The sequence below is a fragment of the Anolis sagrei genome, chromosome 5, assembly GCF_037176765.1.
Source record: "Anolis sagrei isolate rAnoSag1 chromosome 5, rAnoSag1.mat, whole genome shotgun sequence".
NCBI classification, from domain to species: Eukaryota; Metazoa; Chordata; class Lepidosauria; order Squamata; family Dactyloidae; genus Anolis; species Anolis sagrei.
This window is the reverse complement of record NC_090025.1, coordinates 150,930,635-150,954,071: the sequence shown is the minus strand read 5'-3', so window position 1 is coordinate 150,954,071 and position 23,437 is coordinate 150,930,635. Positions and strand designations below refer to the sequence as shown.

Below are 23,437 nucleotides of genomic sequence, written 5' to 3'. Positions count from 1 at the left end.
AGCAACTGGGAGTGATGCCATGTCATTTCCATAAGTCAAAATATTGCAGATGTCTGGAACACTTCAAGACACAAAAACTGAGTGTTGTCACCACCATCCAGTCTCTGGAATGTGTCCACTCTGAAGCATGCTTCATTTTGAACTCCGAATATCCCTTTAAAATACAAATAGCTAAGTATATTTTATACGAAATTTTACTACTGCTTTTGTGGCACTCCAAGTCAGTGAATAATTTTGGTCTGACTATGTATCAAACTTAATACTTGAAGAAATTGGTAATGCTCTTCTGGCACCCAGTCTGCTTAAGCTGCAAAAGACTGGACACTCCTAGACATCTCATTTCTTTGAGGCATGAAGCTCTAAACCAGTGGAATAGAAAGGAAAAATTACGCCAATCTTTGCTGTCAAATTTTGCCAGCCTTTTAAAATTTGGTGCTCTCTAGATGTTTTCTGCTCTTCCTATCATCATTCATGACAATTGATCATACAAACTGAACTGCTAAGACTCACAACCTACAGCATTTGGGAAAAATACTCTCTCCCTTGGTATAATTCAGATACTTGACAGAAAGAAGATGGATATTTGTGATACTCTTAACTTTGATGTCCTTTTTGTTTGTTGTTAGAACTTGAAAGAAATGTATTACATCTAACTATGTTGTGGATAATATGTTTTCATTATTGTTGCTTGTTAACAACAAGGAAGCCAAAGGCATTATGTTTTTGATGCAAGGTAATAATCTGTAATGTTATTTTTAAAAAGTGTAACAAATAACATTTATTTAGAACCTAATAAACACTTGGGAAGGTGTTTCTAGGGTAGACTTAGGGTCATTTTTGCTACTTTCAAATTAAATTTTAATGAAAAGTGAATATTTCTTAAAATAATTGTAGCATGTAACACAACCCTTTCAAAGAAATTGTAACAACTTATGCAGTACCATTATCTCTCTTTCTCTCTCAGGCAATGTTCCAAGATCCAATTCATTTGTAGGGAGACAACAGCTTTAGCCTAACCTTAAAATAGTGCTATGTCTGAGGCTAGAATTTTGCATTACACAACCTCTTTGGATTTCCAAAACTTAATAATAATAATAATAATAATAATAATAATAATAATACTTCATTTATATTTTGCCTTTCTCCCCATAGGGACTCAGAGCGGATTACAGTGCAAACAAATACTGGCAAATATTTGATGCCTAGTTACAATACAATGACACACACAAACACAAACAAATGCAAAGGCTTTTCCTTTCATTTCTGGATTTGAAGGCAGTGCTCATATCTGGCTCTGGGGGAGATATTGTTCTCCATTTCCAAGTCAAGGAGCCTGAGTTGTCACCTCCTGGTCATGTGACCAGCATGACTGCTTGGAGCGTCTTATGCCTTTCCCGCCAAAGCAGTACCTATGTATTTACTCACATTTGCATGTTTTTATACTGCTAGGTTGGCAGAAGCTAGGGCTAACAATAGGAGCTCATCCCATCTCTCAGATTTGAATTGCCAACCTTCAGGTCAGCAATTCAGCAGCACAAAGGTTTAACCACCATAGACCCTTACATTTGTCTAGAGCAGGGGTCCTCAAACTTTTTAAACAGAGGGCCAGGTCACAGTCATAGAATCATAGAATTGGAAGAGACCTCTTGGGCCATCCAGTCCAACCTCCTGCCAAGAAGCACAAAAATCACATTCAAAGCACCCCTGACAGATGGTCATCCAACCTCTGTTAAAAAGCCTCCAAAGAAGGCGCCTCCACCACTGTCCCTCAAACTGTAGGAAGGCCGGATGATAATTGAAAAAAGCATGAATGAATTCCTATGAACACTGCACATATCTTATTTGTAGTGCGAAACACTTTAAAACAATACAATAATTAAAATGAGGAACAATGTTAACAAATATAAACTTATTAGTATTTCAATGGGAAGTGTGGGCCTGATTTTGGCTGATGAGATAGAGTTGTTATTGTTGTGTGCTTTCAAGTCGTTTCAGACTTAGGCTGACCCTGAGTGAGGGTTGGGCAAACGACCTTGGAGGGCCGTATCTGGCCCTTGGGCCTTAGTTTGAGGACCCCTGGTCTAGAGATACTAGGCAAACATTAAAAAGTCTGCAGGTGTTTCCTCATTCCCAACCTTTGACACTGTTACTTCCACTGCCCCATCTGAATGAGAAGATTGGCTAAGAGGAAAAGTCTGGCTTACAAAGAAGGCAGCCTGGACTAAGGGTTGTGAAATAATAATAATAATAATAATAATAATAATAATAATAATAAAATGTAGATGGGCAGAATTATTAAGCAACTTAGCACTGAACAATTGTTTCCTGAAAATTCCCCATCCTTAACTTTGGTACAATTTGGCAAGCAATACTTAGGAACACATATTATTTATCAAGTCAGAGGTGGAAAAGCTGTACTGCCCCAAAGCTCTACTGCCCCCAGATCAATTCTTTAAAAAAATTAATCTTTGTGCCAATTATCAAATGATTTCCATTCCAGAACCAATTATAACTGCAGTAATTTCAGTATCCAATCCCCCCCGCCAAAGTTCCTCAAGTTGCTCAAAGAAAAAAAGGTCCCCATGCCAAAAAAATGTCAGCTGTAAATGTGAAATTACATCATTTCCAGGGTCCCTGAACATCATGCTGTGATCCCGGGGAACTATTCATCCCTGCACCAAGATAATTTATACTTCCAGCTATGGAGATCTGCTTTGCATGGGAAACTGCCAAGGGTCCAAGTTCATATTGATAGAAAGCTATATTCTTTGTCAGCTCACTCTGTATTTTAGACAACAGCCCAGCTTTTATTTTGAGGACTTCCTCTGATTTAATCTTGGTTCCAAGGAGTTGGGGATAAATGGTTTTGCAAAGTTGTCCATTCATTGCCTAATATGGTCCTTTTCTCAACCATAGTCAATGCTAGATATAATTGTTACTGTTCCCTAGCTGCTTACGTTGCTATACACTAACGGTTCAAATACCAGAAGTGATAGGAAAACAAACAAATGAAAGTTCCAACGACACGGTAGGAAGAATTACAGATTTTCACATTATAAGCAAAAATGTTCTTAAATATATATAATCAAAAATCAGTATCCACATGTGTGCTACTGTAGACGTAATTCACATAAGCATACCTATGTCTGGGAATATAGCTATAAATTCTGTATTTGGAACAGGATATGTTATCTTTCAAAATAATTTCTACTTCAACACAGAAAAAAGTATGTGTTACCTCTACATCTATATACTTTAGATCTTTGCAATTGCCGAGACCTTCCAAAGCAAGCAATCCACAGCGCTGAAGTCTCAAGAACTGAAGCTTTGAACACTGTGACAACGTGGAGAGGCTGCAGCCAGGCAAGTCTTGAAAGGTAACTGTGGTGACCTATACACATTGAATAAGATATGTATTTCAAAAAGATGTTTTAAATACTCAGACCTCAGCTGAATTATACTTGTAAATGATAATAAATTCATTCTAATTTCTTATCACAATACATGCTGCTCCTGGCTACTTTTTTTAAAAAAGCAAGACAAACTTAAAATTACATCTGGGAGGAAAAATACAAAACAGACAATGGAAATCCATAAAATATATCAGACTGCTTCATAGTTAACTGAGACAAGTGCACCGGCTACCTCACTAGTACCTTCAATATTCTCTAACTTTTTTTCTATTCTGAAGTCTAGCTTTGAACAAAAGTATCATTTTGGAAGTGAACTGTTACTTTTATCAACAGGTCAGTGCTCTCTGGGATTAAGCTTCCCCTGAAGACACAGGTTTTCAGTTTGGGCGTCCTCCTGGACTTAGTGCTGGACTTAAAGGCCGGGCTTTCTGTGATGGCCAGGAATGTCTTGGCACATTTAAAACTTGTGCACCAACTGTGGAAACCCACTGGAGCACTGCAGCACACCAAAATACTTGGGAGTTACCCTGGAGCATGCTCTGACTTACAAGAAGCATTGCCTGACATACACACATATATATATCTGGGTGCAAGAAATAAAATCACATGAAAGCTGACTGGCACATCCTGGGGGTCACAACCAGATACAGTGAAGACATCTGCCCTTGTGTTTTGCTACTCTACTGCTGAAAATGCATGCCCAGTGTGGAATAAATTTCATCACATTAAAACAGTGGTCATGACTCTTAATGAGACATGCCACATCATCACAGGATGTCAAGACCTACACTGCTGGAGAAATTATACTATTCAGCCAGTATTGCACGAGCTGACATCCATTGGGAAGTAGCAGCCAGTAATGAAAGGACCAAGGCTTTGACATCTCTGGCACATCCTCTGTTTGGGTATCAGCCAGCAAGCCAATACCTTAAATCAAGAAATAGATGTTTTAAGATCTACAAAGATACTGGTAGGAACATCTCAGAAAGCGAGAGTCCAAAAGTGGTAGGCTAAAACCCAGAACTTCAATCACCGGCTGATACCAGATGAGAAACTCCCACCAAGCACACAGAAGACTGGACGACTTAGAAGGTGCTGAACAGACTGTGCTCTTGTACCATGAGATGCAGAGCTAACCTTAAGAAATGGGGCTACAAAGTGGAGCCCACAACTAGCGAGTGTGGGGCAGGCGAATTACAGACCACCTATTACAATACATTCTGAGCCCTACCACATGCACAATGAGACCTTCTTACAGCCACACCAGAGGCACTCCAAGTGGCCAGCTTCCGGTCAAAGGAAGTTTAGTATAATTACAAGTTTTTAACTTTGTTTGTGGTTTTTTAAAATATATATATACATAACTGTATTCTCAATTCACTTATGAAATAAATAAATACCAACTGTGCCTGTTCTTCGAGACACCTGATCAGGCCATGGTGGTACATGCTTTAGTAACATCCTATATGGATCACTGCACTGTGCTTTACTTAGAGCTACCTCTGAAGAGTGTTCAGAAACTTTGGCTGGTCCAAAGAGTTGAGATCAGATTGCTAACTGAGGTTAGCTACAGGAAGCAAACAATCCTCTGTTACAACAGTTCAACTGGCTGCCAATCTGTTTCCAGGCACAATTCAAAGTGTTGGTTATGAGTTATAAAGCCCTTTACACCCCAGGCCCAGGCTATTTAGCAGATCTTATCTCTTGGCATGAATAGATCCTCAGGAGAGGCCGTTTTCTTGGGCTTACCACCAACACAAGCTTGGCCAGTGGAGACATGAGAGAGAGCTTTCCCGGGAGCTGCCTCTTGATTCTGGAACTCTCTGCTTAGGGAGGCTAGAAAGCCCCCCCCCCCCCCCGCTGTCCTTCTGGTGGCAGGCTTACTTCATCACACTAGATAATGAATCCACTTTAAAACCGGTTTCTGCTTCCTGTAGAATATTGGGATTTGTAGTTTAGTGGGACTGTTAGAGGCTCCTCCCTAAACTACAAACCCCAGAATTCTGCAGGAGGCAGAAACCAGATTTAAAGTTGATTCATTCTCTAGTGTGATGAAATAGCATCTGCTTTTCAAGCAAGCTATTAAAGAAGCAAGTTTTTAAGACTAAGTCAGGGGGTCTTGAGTGTGTTTAAAATTGTTTTAATGGTTTAAACTGTTTATTATTAATACTTCCAATTTTAATGCTATTTTAATAATTGTATGTGTTAGATTTTAATTCACACATTGTTATGTTTTATTGTTAGCCACTTTGAGTCTCCCTGACTCAAATACTCCTCCTACTAATACTCCTCCTTACTAATAATAATCATATCACATATTTTTACAGGGATAATTCCCACAATAGCCCTATCCCTAGGGAAGGGACTAGGGCTGCTAAGGGAAGGACAGAATAAAGCAGTGGTTCCCAACCTGTGGGTTTCCAGGTGTTTTGACTTACAACTCTCAGATATTCCAGCCAGTTTACCAGCTCTTAGGACATCTTGGGACCCACAGATTGAAAACCACTGGACTAAAGCCAGTGACCTCAAGGAATAATGTTGAGAACAGGAGCAAGATTAAAGCCTTCTCTTTATCCAGAGACCCTTATGTTTTCTCTTCACCCCTCCACTGTATGTGCAGATGCACCCATGTATGTGCACAGAGCTCTAATGGTAGAATAAACTACTGTATTCCAGATAGTGGTGGAAGCCTTTTAAAAGAGGTTGGATGACCATCTTTCAGGAGTGTTTCTTTGTGTATTCTTGCCTAGCAGATGAATACACTAGATGACTTTTGTGGTTCCGTCCAGCTCTATCATCCTATAATACCATTTTTTTAAGCCATGTCCTACCTAGAGTTGTTTGTGATTACATACCCAAAACCTATAACCACTACTGAGGTATAGTTTCTCCTTCAACAGTTCCAGACTTCAGATGCTAGTGAGATACAATTGCTCTATGCTTGAGTAGTTCTCATTCTTGTATATGCCAATATGCCACATAAGTAAGAAGGGTAAAGTTTGGGAAGCTTCAGGCCAGGCACAGTCCTTACTCTTGCTTAATTGCAATATATTAGCAAGGAAACCATTTAGTAGAACTAGAGACTACAAAGGATATTCCCCAGTATATTATGTAGCTTTAGCAATGTGTGAACATATCCTGGCTAACAGCAATAAAGAACATGGGGAAGCTTTTCTATAATGTTAACTACTTAGCTCTTTTTGTCTTGTAGATTACTTCTTCCTATCTCGACGGGGATAAATGTTAAGGTAGAGTCTAGCAAAGCATTCACAGACATGGACAACAATCACAAGGTAACACTTCATCACAATTTTGAAAATCTGATCCTCACTTGCCTGTTGCAGAGCATTCCAAGGGCCAGCCTGGATTATCAAGGCAGCACTCAGCGGGGGCATCAGGCCAGCAGAACATTTCCGTGGTTTACTTCTTTCAACCACCTTCTTGGTCTGGTGTTCCCTATAAATTCTAGACCAAGACTTACATGTTTTCATCCATGCTAGTCTCTTCTCTTCAACAGAATCAGAAAGCGTAAGTGGCTGTTCCAAAAAATCGCCAGAAATTTCAACTTTAGTCCGATGATCAATGCCTTTCACATGAATTTCTTTTGCAACTTGCTGTTTCTCAAGATTTCCAAATGTATAAGATCTATCTATCTGTCTATTGTCTCCAGAATCTAGTTGAACATCTGCAAAATTGCTATGTATATTGCTTTCTTGATTAATTACTGCAAAACTGAGAACATTTGCTTCACTATTTTGCTTCACTATGATGTCTTTCACATCATTTTCTAATAATTTCTCATTATTTGTTTCAAAATCTTTAATTTTGGGTTTGAATGTTTCTTCTTCACTTCTTGCATCAGCATACTGTAATTTTTTGTGCATTATTCCATGTTTCTCATCTTCTTTATCTTCTTCAGAACCTGTTTCCGGTTTTCTTTCAACAATTAGTTCTTCTTTTTTATCTTTCTTTTGTTCTTTTCCATTTATTTCTTCTTCACTATTTTCTTTTCCTAAAGCATTACCTGTATTTTGAGGAGCAATTCCCTTTTGCATTGTGGATTTTTTATCTTCTTTTTCTTCTATCTTTTGTTCCTTCATTATTTCTACATCTTTATTTCTATATTCAAGCTTCATTTTCCTTGTTTCAGTTACACTCTCCTCTTCTTGTGCATTTTCTGTATCTTCTTCCTTCTTGAACAGTTGTAGCTCCATACTCATATTTTTGGACTCAATTTTTAGGTTCCTTTTTTCTTTTCTTTCCAGTTCTTCTAAGAGTAGTTGTTCTCGTTGAAGTTTCATAATTTCTTTTTTCTTTTCATATAGTTCAAGCTGCTTCATCTTTTCTATGTGTTTCTCTCTTTCTTCTTCTTGTTGTCTCTTTCTCTCTCTCTCTTCTTGTTCTTTCTTTTCTAGAGTCTTCCTATCCCATCTCTCTTGCTTTTCTCTCAATTCCTTTTCCATTGCTTCTCGCAGTTCTCTTTTCCTCTTCAATTTAGCTCTCCATTCTTTCAAGGCAGGAGCATATTTTTTGTATACTATAAATGCTCTGAATGCAGATTGGATTTTGACAGCTGCCATATTTTGCAGCTCCACCCAGACTTGTCTTTCCATTGCTTGTTGTTCTTCAAAAGCCCTTTTTTCTTCTTCTATATGTATGTGTAAGTTGTTAATCAGCTCCTAAACTCAAATGAGAAATTATGCTATTGTAAGAAATATCTAAAGTTGAACTTTAAGATACATCATACAGTTTACTATTAATAGTTGTATATTAAACTATCCCAAAAGAAGTAGAGGAAATAGTGGAGGCAAGATAAAAAAAACTATGTAGCAACTCTACTTATATGTATGTAAACAGTCTCATTTTTTTTACTTCATGAAACCAAGTGAATTGATCAACTTTTTGTAAAATATACATTTATACATAACAGTGTTTTTTTAACTTATTGCTCAATATATTTTGTATTATATGGTTATTCCGGCATTTTTAACTGCTGCTTTGGATAGCCTTGTAGAAATAAAACTAAGAAATGAAATCATTTGTAGCCGTACTGTTAGGTATCAAAGGCTACTAATTACGAAGGAATAAGGAGATCCACATAGAGGAATATTTACTAAGAATTCAAAAGGAGTTTTTTTTGGCAGGCTAGTCAACAGTAAATGGAACTCCATGGTTTTGCATCTTTTTCGAGTTCCCTATTTGGATTCTGAACCCCTGGCTGTCTTTGAACTTAGTTTCAAATGATCTTTCGAGCCATTAATGTTTCCCTTACACTTTTCATAAGGCTTAGCACTTTTCCTAGTCTGCCTTGATCCAATGTCTTCAACCTGTTTTCATTTCAATTAGCCCAGTGGTTTTGTTTTGTTTTGTTTTTTTGGGGGGGGGGGGCGGGGGCGGAGAATAAGTAGGATGAGATGTTAAGTTTGCCAAATAACCCATAACGGTGGTGTTTCTGTTTAACAAAGTTGAGGGTAGAGCTAGGCTACAAATGCAGCACATGTGCTACTGCCATACAGATCTGGCAATGTTCTAGTAGATAAATTACCTTGTGTTGTCTTAGCTGTTCTTTCCAAACCTCCTCTTCTTTCAGCAGCTCCTCTTCCATCATAGCCTGCTGTTGCTATACAAAACACAGTCATTTATGTTACCATCTAAATGCTCTCCAATAATTAATAATATAAAGAAAAATAATTCTAGTCGTTTGATTCTCAAAAACAGCATGATGTAGTGGTTTGAGAATTGGAGTAGAACTCTTGGGTGGTTACTGGATATCAGGGTTCAAATCCTTGTTCTGCCAAGGAAACCCACTGGATAAAGGCAAACCCCCCTTTGAACAATTACGGTCATCAGTCTGAAACAACCTGAAGACACACAACAACAAGAAATCTATTAGATGGATTGTGTCCAGTGTGTAGAAAAAAATGTATCTTTCTTTTATTCAAGAATATTTTGGAAGAGTCACATACATTTTGCTTGATAGCATAAATTTGCTTCCATAATGCAAATTTAAAAAACAACCAAAATCAGATTAGGAGGCGCATCATTCAAGGCAATGAAGGGATTCTATCCTTGAACTGAAAAGAAAAAAAGGGGACAGTTTCCACTAACTAAACGAATACACAAAACTATACAGGAAGAAAAAAATGTGTGAAATTTAGGGCTCAGATGAGAAAGCCAACTAACCTTAGGGCACATGCTTTTCTAGAAGTTAAATTATAGAAGCAATATTACCTTGAGATTTTATTCAAACCATTTCAAAACACACAATATTGATATTCTTTCTGGTGCAATTGTAGCTTCTAGAATGTCTAGCTGTTCATCTTTCAGACAGTATCATTTCAACAGGTTTAGAGGATGAATAAGTATGTCTGAGAGAGAAGGTACATGTGCAGGTGCATCAAAGAAAGAGTTTTTAAAAATGCCAGATGAGAGAAATCGAAGTGTTTGCATAATTCTGAGCACCCCAGTAGAATTATTCTGGTACTTTAGCTATTGGTACATCAGTTGTTATAAAAAGTTAGAAAACTATTACTGAATAATTAAAATTATTATAATGCTGCTGTTGTGGTGGTGATGTGCCTTAAAGTCATTTATGAGTTATGGTGACCCTAGGAGCCAGCATGATGTGGTGGTTTGAGTGTTGAACTAAGACATTGGGAGACCAGTGTCTGAATACCCACTCAGCCATGGAAACCTTCTCAGTGATCTTGGACATGTCACACTTTTACCCTCAGAGGAAGCTTAAAGTCCCCATAAGTCAGAAATGACCTGAAGACAACAAATCCTCTCTGAAAAAAAAATCTGCCATGGGAACATGATAGGTGCAGCTTAAAGTCCCCATAAGTCAGAAATGACTTGAAGACAACTATCAACAACAACAAGGTGGATTTTCTTGGCAAGATTAGTTCAGAGCGGGTTTGCTTGTCTATGGAAGCTTTCAAAATGGCTCTCTGAATGTAGGAACACAAAATTGGAAAAGAGAAGGAATGCAATAGTGTATCTTACATAAGAGCAATATGCATAACAATAATGTTGTTTACATAATTATAATATGTTGTAAGCCACTTTGGGTCCCGTGAGAGAGAAAAGCGTGATATAAATAAAGATTTATTATTATTATTATTATTATTATTCTGACACAAAAGCACAGTATGTCACAGCAGATGAGATCTATATGCTGGATTTCGTATCAAAAAAATCACAAGTCGAACACTTCCCAAGTGTCTAGGACTGTGTGATGTATATTATTATTATTATTGACACAAAAACACAGTATGTCACGACAAATGAGATCTATATGCTGGATTTCATATCACAAAATCATAATTATCATCATCATCATTATTTTGTCACATTTGTCACACAAATGTTAAAGAACTTCTTGTCATTAACACTAATAATATATTACCGCATGAAATATTTCCAATTTCATTCGTTCAGCCTCTAGCTCTTCCAGACGCTGCTGTCTTCTTGTCTCCTCCTCCTCATTTTTTGTTTCTTCCATTTCTCTCTTAGCTTTCATCTGTTTTGTTTGTTCATCTTCAAGTACTTTTTGCTTTTCAACCCAAACCTCATATTCTTGCTTGCATCTTTCTTCAACATCTCGAAAAGTAAAGCTAACAACAGTTTCACCATCATCTAGAAGGACACACATATATAAAGTCAGTAGCAGAAGAAAACATTCTACACTAAAGTAGGTGTTTCATCTCCAACATCGTGGCTGTAAGAAGTATACTCGCAATTAGAATCAAACTCAGAAGCAGAGTATCTTATCCCATTGCAAAAAACTTAAGTATCTCTTATGAGAACATTTGTAAAAGATTGAACTTTACCACCCAAAGAAGGCTTGAAACAAAGGCCGAAACCGGTCGTGGGACGCTGATTCATGAACATACAACGATATCACTAAAAGACTGTATAGAACTTATTTCATACTGCTTAATTTTGTGATTACTGTGAATTGAACAGTCTAAGTTTCACAATTTACCTATTTGTTGGACTTATTCATTATCTTATCCTTATAAGTGGATTATTTGTGTTTAACTTTGCAACATTCACCATACCATTAATATCCTTCCTTTTTGGAACAAATGGGTAAAAACTGTTACTCGGTGTATGTGTTTTATAGGTATTAAGCAAGAACCATCAAAGTACACCATGTCAGAGTTATTTATATGATAATGTCTATTTCAATTTGCTTCTGCTATGATTTTGTATGTATAGATTACAGTGTACTCTAAGAAGGAAATTGGACGTACACTGTGATATTTAATGATAATCTACACTTTTGTTACAGTACAGTAATGGAAATGAAGATCCTAAGCACTAGAGATAACTGATTTCATATGATCAAAACAGCTGGCCCAGTCCTATCACACCTCTTTTATAGGAGGTGAAATCCTTTCCCTTAAAAAGTGAAAATCAAATTACCAGACACAAATAAAGTAAGTTTATGTAATCTATAGAAGTTACAAAGGACAGCTTTATCATTTAGAAATTTATAAAATGGATCTACTCTACTCTAGTTATGACTAGTTTTAGTTCCCAAAGTCTGTATCATTTTTGGTGTGAGGGTTATTTAGTATTGGCTTTATTTTCCTGTATTATTACAGCTGTGAAAAAAAACTTTTCAGAGATTTCTTAGAAATACACAGCATTATTCAAAATGGTGGGCCATAGACTAGTTCTAGTCTATGAGTTAACCATAACGTTTCTCTGGAGTTTCCAGAAAAGAAAGAAAAATAACAACCAATGGGTAAAATGCAATGCCATTCCCTGGTACATTCGGGGAAAAAGATAGTGGTCCTGGTGTCCTACATCAGATATCTTAAGAAACACTGCAGTATAGTACACATGCCCACCCTCAAACTTTATTCTGCCAAGATGTCTGAGTCCCTGAAGAGAGTGAGAAGGGTGGGGTATAAATGTGGTATATGAATAAATAAAATTTTACTTCCCCATTTTAAAAGATGATTCCTATCAAAAGATGAAGTGAGATTGGAATGGTAAATTTGGATTTTGCCATTCACCCATCTCAGTGTATTGTGTAGGTCATAGAAACAAGAGTTTGTTTATTTATTTATTTATTTACTTCATTTGTATACCGCTCCTCTCAGCCCTTAGGCGACTCGGAGCGGTTCACAACAATTCAACAGTATACATAGTACAGACAATAGGCCTTTAAAACAATAGCATCACAATCAATAAACATAGCATCAATATAAAATTACATCAGTATAGCAAATCCATCAGGTCTCATCACTAGAATCAGTATCCAATCTCGTTATCCATTATTCCGTGTTCCAATAATCAATCAGTCACACTGCTTAGCCAAATGCCTGTTCGAACATCCAGGTCTTCAATTTCCTCCGGAATACCAGCAAGGAGGGGGCCGATCTAATATCTGCAGGGAGAGCATTCCACAGCCGGGGGGCCACCGCTGAGGAGGCCCTATCTCTCGTCCCTGCCAGGCGCACTTGTGAGGCTGGCGGGACCGAGAGCAGGGCCTCCCCAAACGATCTTAACGTCCTAACTGGTTCATAGGAGGAGATGCGTTCGGACAGGTAAGTCGGGCCAGAACCGTTTAGGGCTTTAAAGGCCAATGCCAGCACTTTGAATTGTGCTCAGTAGCAAATTGGCAGCCAGTGGAGCTGGCGCAACAGAGGAGTTGTATGCTCCCTGAGTGCCGCTCCTGTTAGCATTCTGGCTGCCGATCGTTGGACCATTTGAAGCTTCCAAGCAGGCTTCAGAGGCAACCCCACGTAGAGAACGTCGCAGTACTCTATACGGGATGTGACTAGAGCGTGGACTACCATGGCCAAGTCAGACTTCCCAAGGTACGGGCGCAGCTGGTGTACAAGTTTTAACTGCGTCTTCAGGGGGAGTGTAACCCCGTCTAACACAGGCTGTAACCCTATGCCCTGTTCGGCCTTACGACTGACCAGGAGTACCTCTGTCTTGTCCGGATTCAATTTCAATTTGTTCCCCCTCATCCAGACAGTCACAGCGGCCAAGCACTGGTTCAGGACCTCAACAGCCTCCTTAGTAGAAGGTGGAAAGGAGTGACAGAGTTGGACATCATCTGCGTACAGGTGACATCGTACCCCGAAACTCCGGATGATCTCTCCCAGCGGCTTCATGTAGATGTTAAACAACATGGGAGATAGTATAGAGCCCTGGGGAACTCCACAAGACAAAGGTTGTGGAGTTGAGCAGGTATCTCCCAATAACACCTTCTGGGATCGACCCTCTAGGAAGGACCGGAGCTACTTTAAACAGTGCCTCTAAGGCCCATTCCCGCGAGGCGTCCCAGAAGGATACCGTGGTCGACGGTATCGAAGGCCGCTGAGAGGTCCAGCAGAACCAACAGGGACACACTCCCCCTGTCTAGCTCCCGGCGAAGATCATCGACTAAGGCGACCAAGACTGTTTCAGTTCCATGTCCCGGCCTAAAGCCAGACTGTGCCGAATCCAGATAATCCGTGTCTACCAAGAATACCTGGAGTTGTGAGGCCACCACACGTTCCAAGACTTTGCTCAAAAAGGGGAGCTTGGATACTGGCCGATAGTTGACGAATTGAGTGGGGTCCAGTGATGGTTTTTTCAACAGCGGTTTTATTATAGCTTGTTTTAAGCTCGCTGGAATATTGCCGTCCCGGAGGGAGGCATTAACCACCACCTTTACCCACTCGGCCAATCCCCCTCTGGCCTCCTTTAGAAGCCAGGATGGGCAGGGGTCCAGGATGCATGTGGTTCTAGTTCTAGAAGTTCTAGTTATAGAAGTAAGAATAAATCTTACAGCTATAGATCTAAGATCTAAGATGGACAAAAAAAACATGCAGGATTAAAACATTAACAAAAAGCAGCATGTATTTTTCTTTCCTTAGCAAATGCTAAGACACAAAACAGTTGATTTAACAGATATCCTTGGTTTCCTGTATTTGCAAAAGTATGTCTTCATTTGATTTACCACATATAGTCATGTATAAGTCAAAGGCAGGTCTGGGGGTAAAAATATGGATTTTGATAGGACAAGTTTGGGATAATTCCACAGACAAGTGCGTGTTTTTTTACCTGGCAAAAAACATCTATCAGCCACTTCATTGGAAGGAACATCTTCACTGTTGTTGGGCTCAATTGGATGTTCAGGAGTTTCATTAATCTGTTGTTCTTCATCTTCTATTTGAGATAAAATCTGAACAAACATTTTCATAATAATGTAATGAACTATTATGGTTGCATTACAACAAGTTGCACACAGAAGCAGCTTTGTTCAATGCAAGCAATCGCTCACAAGCAAGACTTTTTGTATCCAAAATATAGTTAATTAACAGATGTTAACTGCTATAGAGAGAAAACCTTGGCACAGCTGAATTAACCACAATGCACCTCTATGTGCAGAGAATCCTTGTAGAAAAGCAGCAGTCTTACTATTCAATGGCTTGTTAAAGAGGAAAGCTCAATCCATTTTCCCGCCTCCCACTCCCAAATGTCCCATCAGCGATATCCCTATTTTTCTAATAGATCTTTGTCCATCAGCTGGTTTTGAGAAAGAAAAGCAGGCCACATAGCATTTATGATTCTTCATCCAGTCTGCAGTGTTTAAGTGGGGGCTTAATTTCACATACACATTGCCACTAACTAGATAGCAGTCAAAGCCTACAAATGTTTGCATTTTTATCACAACTTCATTTTTAAGAGAGAGGGATTGCAAACATAATTTTAAAATAAGCTTAGGGCAGCCACCAAGTTTTATGAATTATTTTGTTATGACATTCAATGTATTCTGAAAATCTCACATTTTTCTTTAACATTTTTTTGCCTTGAATTATTTAATTTTGTATGTGTCACAATGTCATTTAACTATATGCAACAGCTCTATTTCCAAAAAAAGAATACCACTAGAAACTGTCTCCTAAGAAACACAATTTCGATTGCAAATACAAACCAGTAATACAATGAAGAGGCATGAGCAAAGAGGTGATTACTATATATAAAACACAAACTTTTAAAAAGCAATTTACAGTTGCAGTTTCATGTAGCTCTGATGATGACTTGCTCTGTAAACTTAAAATGTATATAAATATGTTCAATTCATGAGACTTACCATATCTACTCAAGTATAAGCTGAGTTTTTCAGCCCTTTTTTAAGCTGAAAAAGCCCCCCTTGGCTTATACTCAAGTCAAAGTTATTTATTATTTTATTCTGTTGTTGTTATCATCATCATCATCATCATCATTTTATTACATTTATTATTTTACTCTATTTGTTATTATAGTTACATTTACATTATTTTACTCTATTATTATTATTTTATTAGATTTATTATTTTACTCTATTCTTATTATTACATTTATCATTTCACTCTATTATTATTGTTATTAATACACTTCCATTATTTTACTCTATTCTTCTTATTATTATTATTACTACTACATTTATTATTTTACTCTCTTTATTAATATTGGAAAGATACGTAAGCTCATTTACATTGAAGACGGTTAGAATAATTATTTAATCAGAGTTGGACGGTCTTATCTTAAATTACAGTTTTATGTAAATATTCAAAGACATTTAACTTACTAATGCCTCAATTAATGTAGTTTTATTGGCATCTATTTTTATTTTGAAATTTACTAGTAGTTTTCCACACTTGGCTTATACACTAGTCAATGCGTTTTCCCAGGGGTTTTTTTTTTTTTTTTTTTTTGGTGGTAAAATTAGGTGCCTTAGCTTATATTCGGGTTGGCTAATACTTGAGTATATATGATACTCACTTAATGGGACTTTCTTCTAAACAGAAATGAATAAGACTGATCTGTAAATCAAATGTTTTAATAGCTCTGTACAATGAGATTAGTAATCAAAGGTGGCAAAATAAAAATAATCAAAAATATCACTTGATTATCATACTACACTACATGAATTCCCCCTATGAAACCATTGGCTAAGCATGATCACAATTCAACAAGTATCTATCTAATCAAATATAAAAAACTTTTAAAATTTACTCTTTTCTTTAATTCTTCTGGATCTTCATTATATTCAGCCGCTATCTCAGCCAAGCATTCTGAAGCATTTGTAGGAATAACTGTGTAGATATCACCTAAAATTGGGGGGAAAATCATTCTGCAGATAAAGTGATTACACCAAGCATTAAAGCCATATCTCAGTAAGAAACTCATCAGGGATCACTCAGAGGAGATAAGGATTCATAGATCTACATCATATCTGAAAGACAAAAATGTACACAGTGCTCAACTGTGTCATAAATGGAGGCTTGTTTACTTTTCTCAAATTAAGCTTACATTTCTAGATAAAGTATGAAATCATGGGCAAGACCCTACTTCATGCTTGCATCGTATTAATTTACACACATAAAAATACATGATGATGATAGGACTTTTAATTGTGTGGGGAAATGACATCCTCTGTGATCCACCCCTTCATTTCTCTTTTCCTCTGAATTTATCTGCAATGCCCAAAGCAGCCAAAGGGGAAACACATTTTCTCCGTAGAAAAGTACTGTAATAAACAACACTTTTTATAATTCACAGTAACTGCACTGGCTATCAATTCTCTACTGATCTGAATTCAAAGTGGTGGTGATAACTTTTAAAACCCCAAACAACTTGAGACCTCTTGACACTAGAATGATCATTTCTCCCTTTATATACCTTTCTGAGGACTGAGGTCTGCAAGAGGGTCCTTCTTCTGTATAGACCCTGTGGGAGCAATATGATTTGGGGGGACATGGGAAAATAACATTTTGGATGTCATGCTCCAACAGTAAAAATACTCCACATGGAGGTCCAATTGGTACCAATGGCAGCTTAATTACAGTACCAAGTCAAGAAATTGCTTCTTATTAAAGTCTATTTGGTTTCATTTACTTCATGTACAGATCCGCCTTTTAAGCTGTTTCAACTTGTTCTCTCTAGTCAAGAGAATTTATTTAATTCAAAGTCCCTTGGAGATGAAAGGGCATTATTCAGTCAATAAATAGGAAAGATTATATACTTGGTTATTATTCAGTACAATGGGATCCCTATAGAGCTTTTCACTAATAGTCGTGTTTCAACTATTCCAAGAATATTAGAATTACAGTCTCCTGTAAACAGGCACTCAACGAGCTCTATGCTCACCCTACGAAGTCTCCCACAGTTGGCTTAAACAGTTAAAAAGATCCAACACAGAGAGAATTGATATCACATTATCAAGCCTTCTGTGCCATTTTCCCAGTCTTTATTTAGGACTTGCCAGGTCAGCCTGTTCATTTAAAACATAATTTGGGCTGTCATGTTCTCACCATTTATTTACATTCTGAACATTATCTTTAGAACCAAAGATTGTGGGAATAAATGGAGACAATGCCCCATTCTCCCTACCTCTCTTGTAACCTCTCAGTCTTTATTCTCTTAAAGTTTGAAAGAACCCCTTTAAAGGACATTAATCAGCAACACCCACCCACCCCACCCCCCTCAATACTGTAAAATCGTGCCATATGTGGATATATACAGAGATAGAAAGAGATTATTTTTAAAAGAATCTTCTAATGTACAAATGTTCCTAACTTCACCATGGTCCATACCAAGCCCTCCAAGAAAACACATAAATAATTGTAAAGTCAGAATTTCAAAAAAAGAAAAGAAAATACATTACTAAAATAATGTGCAGAGGAATATGCCTTGTTCTCAAAGAGAATTTGCATTCTGGCATAAGTATCATACTTTTTGTGAAAAAAATGACAGGCAATAGCATAGTCTACATTACTGGTTCTCAACCTGTGAGTCTCCAGGTGTATCGTCCTTCAATTCCAAGAAATCCTAACAGTTGGTAAACTGGCTGGGATTTCTGGGAGTTGTAGACCCAAATACCTGGGAACTCACAGGTTGAGAACCACTGGTCTACATGTTACATAAATGCTCCTGGCGACAGATGTGGCCCACTAACTATGTGAGTGCTTTTCCTATTCTAACAACAGAAAATGTGATATAATCTTCACATGAATGCATGTAGCTTCAATTAATCATGCATACTAACACTGATGAATCTTACCTGTAGAGAGGTTATACACAAGTATCAAGGTATCAAAAAGATACTTTATGAAATCATTACTTACTTGACATTTCTTCACTTTCCAAATCTTGCAAGATGACTCTTTCAGCATTTTGATTTCTACTCTGCACAAAGTTTAAATAATGGAGGACTGATTCTGGCAATTCATCTGAAATCTGAATAAATATTTAAAACACAATTTTATATCTCGATGTTCAGCATTATTTTTTTTCCAGATTAGATTTGTTTTTAACTACGTTACAGGTACAGACTTGAACTGATGGGACACAAGTACTGCAACTTTAAATTCTAGCAGCAGTCGGTGGTGATTGTGCTACAAAAACCACATTCCAAGCTAATGTTAGCATACTTTTACTTAAATCTATGCTCTGATACCTGGAGAACTGTGGGCAGAAGGTCCCATGACACACAACTCTATTGCACTGCCCTTTCCAGCTCTTCAACATGAAGTACCTGCAGGCCCGTAGCCAGGATTTCGATTCGGGGGGGGGGGGGCTGAGGTTGTTTGGGGGGGGGGCTGAGTCTGAGTGAAAGAGGGTCTACCATAGCAAACCTTTTGTATCATTATCCCATGCATATGGGATATATTGAGTATGGTGATCAGATCATGATATGAATAAACATAACAGTTTAAATAATGCACCAGTAAGGCCTTTTCGCGAACCATCATGAGAATTTCAGGGTGGGGGGCCTGAAGCCCCTCAAGCCCCCCCCCCCCCCAGCTACATGCCTGAGTACCTGAGATGGCCACTTCACTCTGGTGTCATCTACACTAAATATTTCATCTACTTTGAAGCCAGATTCAAACTGCAGCAGCCTGACAACAAACTCTCACAAAAGCTAGTGAAAGAAAGACCTTAATTCACACCAGTACTTTGTGGCTCGTGTAATCACCATTTAGGCCCCAAATTGCTTTACAGGATTTAACATGTAACCATCTGCATAGCAAAAGCACTTTCTTCAGTACCAGTTTGAAACTGCATTAAATGGTTAGTGTAGATGTACTCTCTGTCTAATGGCATGTCCAGACCTGTTATCCAACTATATTTATAAGAAAGGCACTGCCTGCTAGATTTCTTGTCGTCATACCTGTAACAGATACATGCAACCTGTCAGCAGCGAAAGGCAATCATTTTTCTCACTAATAGTTTAGATCAGGGGTTCTCAAACCTTTTTAACAATAGACAAGGTTTCTCATGGAGTCCCAAGGAATGTTTATATATTATATTATATTATATTATATTATATTATATTAATAATGTATATATATCAGGCATGGGACAGGTCAGTGACAGAGGGATGAAGAGTATTTGTGTGAACAAATTCACACAGCGCAAAAAAAGGAAAGAAAAAACCATACAATATTTAAAATGAAGAACAATTTTTAACTTAACAGTATTTCAGTTGAAGACCACAGTTGAAGACCACAGAGGCCATCCAGTCCAAACCCCTTCTGCCATGCAGGAAAAAGCACCCCCAACAGATGGCAATTCAGCCTTTGTAATAACAACAACAGGGAGCAACCTCAGGGGCCATCCAGTTCAACCACCTTCTGCCATGCAGGAAAAGCACAAAGCAAAGCACCCCTGGAACAGTGGGCGGGAAGGAGAGTTCTGGAAGCAAAAAATGCAGGGGAGGGTCTGGGCAGTGAGAAAATGAGTATGGGAAGCAAGGAAGTGAGGAAGAAAGGGTCTGTGTCCTGAGAGGACGCTGCTGCTGTTTCCAGCAGCTCAAAACTTTAATTCCCCTGCATTTCTCAGAAGGAGGAAAGAGGCGGGAAGCAGCATGACTTCAGCAGAGCACAGTTTGAGAACCCCTGATTTAGATCAATACCTAAGTAAAACAAAATCAACCATTGTGCTTTTTGTAAAATCATTTTTAGCATTATTCACAAAAGCTCCTTTTCACTAGTGTTCATGGTAGCTTATTGTTGTATACTTCCAGTTATATTCCTTCACAATTATTTTCCTGGGGAAGAATATAATTTTATTAATTAATTTATTATTACTAGATTTTTAAATGATTAATTTTATAGGGGATCTATACAAAAGAACGAGAGCTGTACTTTAATAGAATTAACCTACATTTACTTCATACATTTTACTGACATCTCCTATGTGCTTGGAATAATGAGAAAGAGGACATTCAACAAGTATCATCGGTGACATTCACTGCCAATTCTGTACTCTGTGCATATCGCCTTTTCATCAATCATCCTGATAAAGACAACAATTTGTACAACAATGTATGTACTGTATTCCATCACATAATAGCCGCACTCCCAATTTTTTTGGTATCCCAATATTAATATAATTCATGCTCCTTGCACAATAGTTGCACCACCAGCCAACGCACCTGCCCCTTGGAGCTACGGGGTTTTCCTTCACTGGCAGCCGAGGGAAGCCCTGTAGCTGCAGTTTTTTCCCCCTGCACAATGCATAGTTGCCACCATGAAATAGTTGCACCCCTTTTATTTTTTATAAGGGGGGGGGGGTGATTATTAATGCAGTGAAATACATAATCCATGGGTGAAAAATCTTTGGATACAATGGGGCCGACCAAGGGCAAGACGGATGAACGGCATCCTTGAAGTGACTGGACTGACCTTGAAAGAGCTGGGGGTGGTGACGGCCGACAGGGAGCTCTGGCGTGGGCTGGTCCATGAGGTCAGGAAGAGTTGGAGAGTTGGAGACGACTGAATGAATGAACAAGAACTATGTTTTATGTTGTCTATGTTCAATGTTTTATAGTGTACTGGTTTAAATCTATTGTTATATTCTAAAAGATCATTGCTCCCTCTCTGTCTCGTGAAATACTTACTGGTTCACTATCAGGTGATGCTTCCAGTGACACATTAGTGTCAGGATCATCGACATCAGAAGAAGAGTAGCTGATTTTGCTCAACTCAAGTTCTATTTCTTCTTCAAGTCTTGCATCATCATAATCTTCCTCCATTCTTTTTATTATAATATGGGAAAGGCAAACACATATATTACTGGACTTTGTGGCTGCTGTTACCCTTATGCTATAAAGACATTACACTTTAAAGTCATGTCATTTCTTAAATAATAGAGCAAATAACAAGTGACAATAGTTGCCATCTGCAAGTTTTTCTTGCAGATACACACAAAACTCAAAATCTGTATTAGAATCATACTAGCTTTATTAGTCCATCCAAAAAAGCACAAACACAAGTCCCAGAAGCACTTTACGAGAATTGAGATTGCCGCACACTGCACACTGCACTTACCCTATAATCCTTACATATCACCTGTCACATAAGCACTTTTAACCTTGTACCCATTACTCTGGCCCGGCCCAGTTTTATAGTGTTTTTGTTGTATTGTTTATTGCTTGTTGTTTAATATGCTTTAACTGTTTTTAATTTGCTTTAGGTGTTGTATTGTTATGTTGTGTTTTGAGGCCTTGGCCTTTGTAAGCCGCATCGAGTCCTTCGGGAGATGCTAGCGGGGTACAAATAAAGATAATAATAATAATAATAATAATAATAATATTCAAGTCTGAAGTCGCCAATGTTGTTTGCAGCAAATGAACTTACTCATGAAAACCGATTTTCATGGAGGACCACCTCAGCCTTATGGTTGCCTTCAAAGGGCCGCTGAATCCATGGGTGAAAAATGTTTGGATACTATGTTTTATGTTGTTTCCGGGTGAGAAGCGCAGTATACAAGTGAAGTAAGTAAATAAATAAATGATATTTATTTATCACAACTCTCATTATCTCTTGTCATGAAGTCTAATTATGAGGAATATAGGAGTTGTAGTCCAGTATCTGGAGAGTCACTTAAAACGACATGACAGGCCGGACTTAGCCTGCAGGCCTTGAGTTTAACATCAGTGCTGCAGACAGTTCTGGTGCTTTTGTGGATAGTGAGGAGTTGAGATTTCAGAAAATGTTGCTGGCCACCTGGAAGAGTGGCAAGCAACACCTCTTGATACATTCTCTTCTTTTCCTGCATGTCGTTTCCAGTTTATGGCGACCCAAAGGCGAAACTGTGGCAGGATATCCTGAGGCTGAGAGGGCGCAACTCTTCTACACAACCTTTGAAGTTACGGTGGCCCCTCTCTCTGGTTTCCCCTCTGGCAGCCCGACTCAGCGAGCTCCACTTGAGAGGAAAACAACTGATGCCATTTTAAAAAGAAAACGAATAAGGCGACTTCAGAATGACAATTCACTCTTCTCTGCTTCGCTCACAACTCTCCCCACAAGTGAAGGACGCGAAGACTACAGGTTCCAGGATACATTGCGGCAAAGGAGGCCTAAGACCCTTCAGGAGCGCCCGCTTGCATGCTTGGAGGTGTAGTTCTATGCCCCGCCCTCAGTTAACAGCCGCTTTCTCAATAAGAAAAGAGATTCCACCACCTCAGCCTGCAACGGAGATGGGCTCGATCTCTGTACCGAAGGAGAAACTTTGAACCCGCCCCCGGTTCCCGTCCCCGCGAAACCCTAACCTGATTCAGGTGCCGAGCGTCTTCAGCGGAGAGCTTCAAGTGTTACAGGAAGTGTAACCACGGCAACGACAAATAGGCTTGCCTACGGAAGCCGCAGTGGCCCAAATTACATCACTTGGTATTGCTTGGCACTGCTGTACAAAGGAGGGAACTGGAGTAAAGATACAATTAAGGCTTGCCACCTTCAATAAGAGACACTGCTCCTGGCTCTTTATTTGGTGCGTAAAAGGGAATTTCAACAGATATTGCTAAAACACAATACCTGCTGAAATTCCCTATTACACACCTCTTAAAGGGGCAGCTGTCATGTCCCCTTTCTACATATCCATTTAGAGTAGGGCATGGAGCAATAGATTCCAATGGCAAGAAAAGAGATTAGAAAGATTTTTTCAGAGGATTAGAGCTGTTCCACATTGAAATATACCTCTGCCTGGAAACTGAATGGCCATCTGTCAGGAGAGCTTTGATGGTG

At 38.5% G+C, this 23,437-nt stretch overlaps 1 protein-coding gene across 1 annotated transcript in view; it reads right to left on the bottom strand.

Moving 5' to 3' along the window:
• Positions 1 to 23,017, bottom strand: part of LRRIQ1 (leucine rich repeats and IQ motif containing 1) — a 121,126-nt gene extending 98,109 nt beyond the window's left edge. Inside the window, exons 1-9 of the mRNA XM_060777373.2 lie at positions 22,966 to 23,017; positions 21,313 to 21,448; positions 18,536 to 18,647; positions 16,425 to 16,519; positions 14,487 to 14,607; positions 10,822 to 11,051; positions 8,959 to 9,033; positions 6,749 to 8,092; positions 3,239 to 3,391 (exon numbers count right to left, since the gene is read on the bottom strand). Of these exons, the coding sequence (XP_060633356.2) occupies positions 3,239 to 3,391; positions 6,749 to 8,092; positions 8,959 to 9,033; positions 10,822 to 11,051; positions 14,487 to 14,607; positions 16,425 to 16,519; positions 18,536 to 18,647; positions 21,313 to 21,447 (2,265 nt within the window). The 5' untranslated portion in view covers position 21,448; positions 22,966 to 23,017. The remainder of the gene's footprint in view (positions 1 to 3,238; positions 3,392 to 6,748; positions 8,093 to 8,958; positions 9,034 to 10,821; positions 11,052 to 14,486; positions 14,608 to 16,424; positions 16,520 to 18,535; positions 18,648 to 21,312; positions 21,449 to 22,965) is intronic.
• Positions 23,018 to 23,437: the final 420 nt, after the last annotated feature.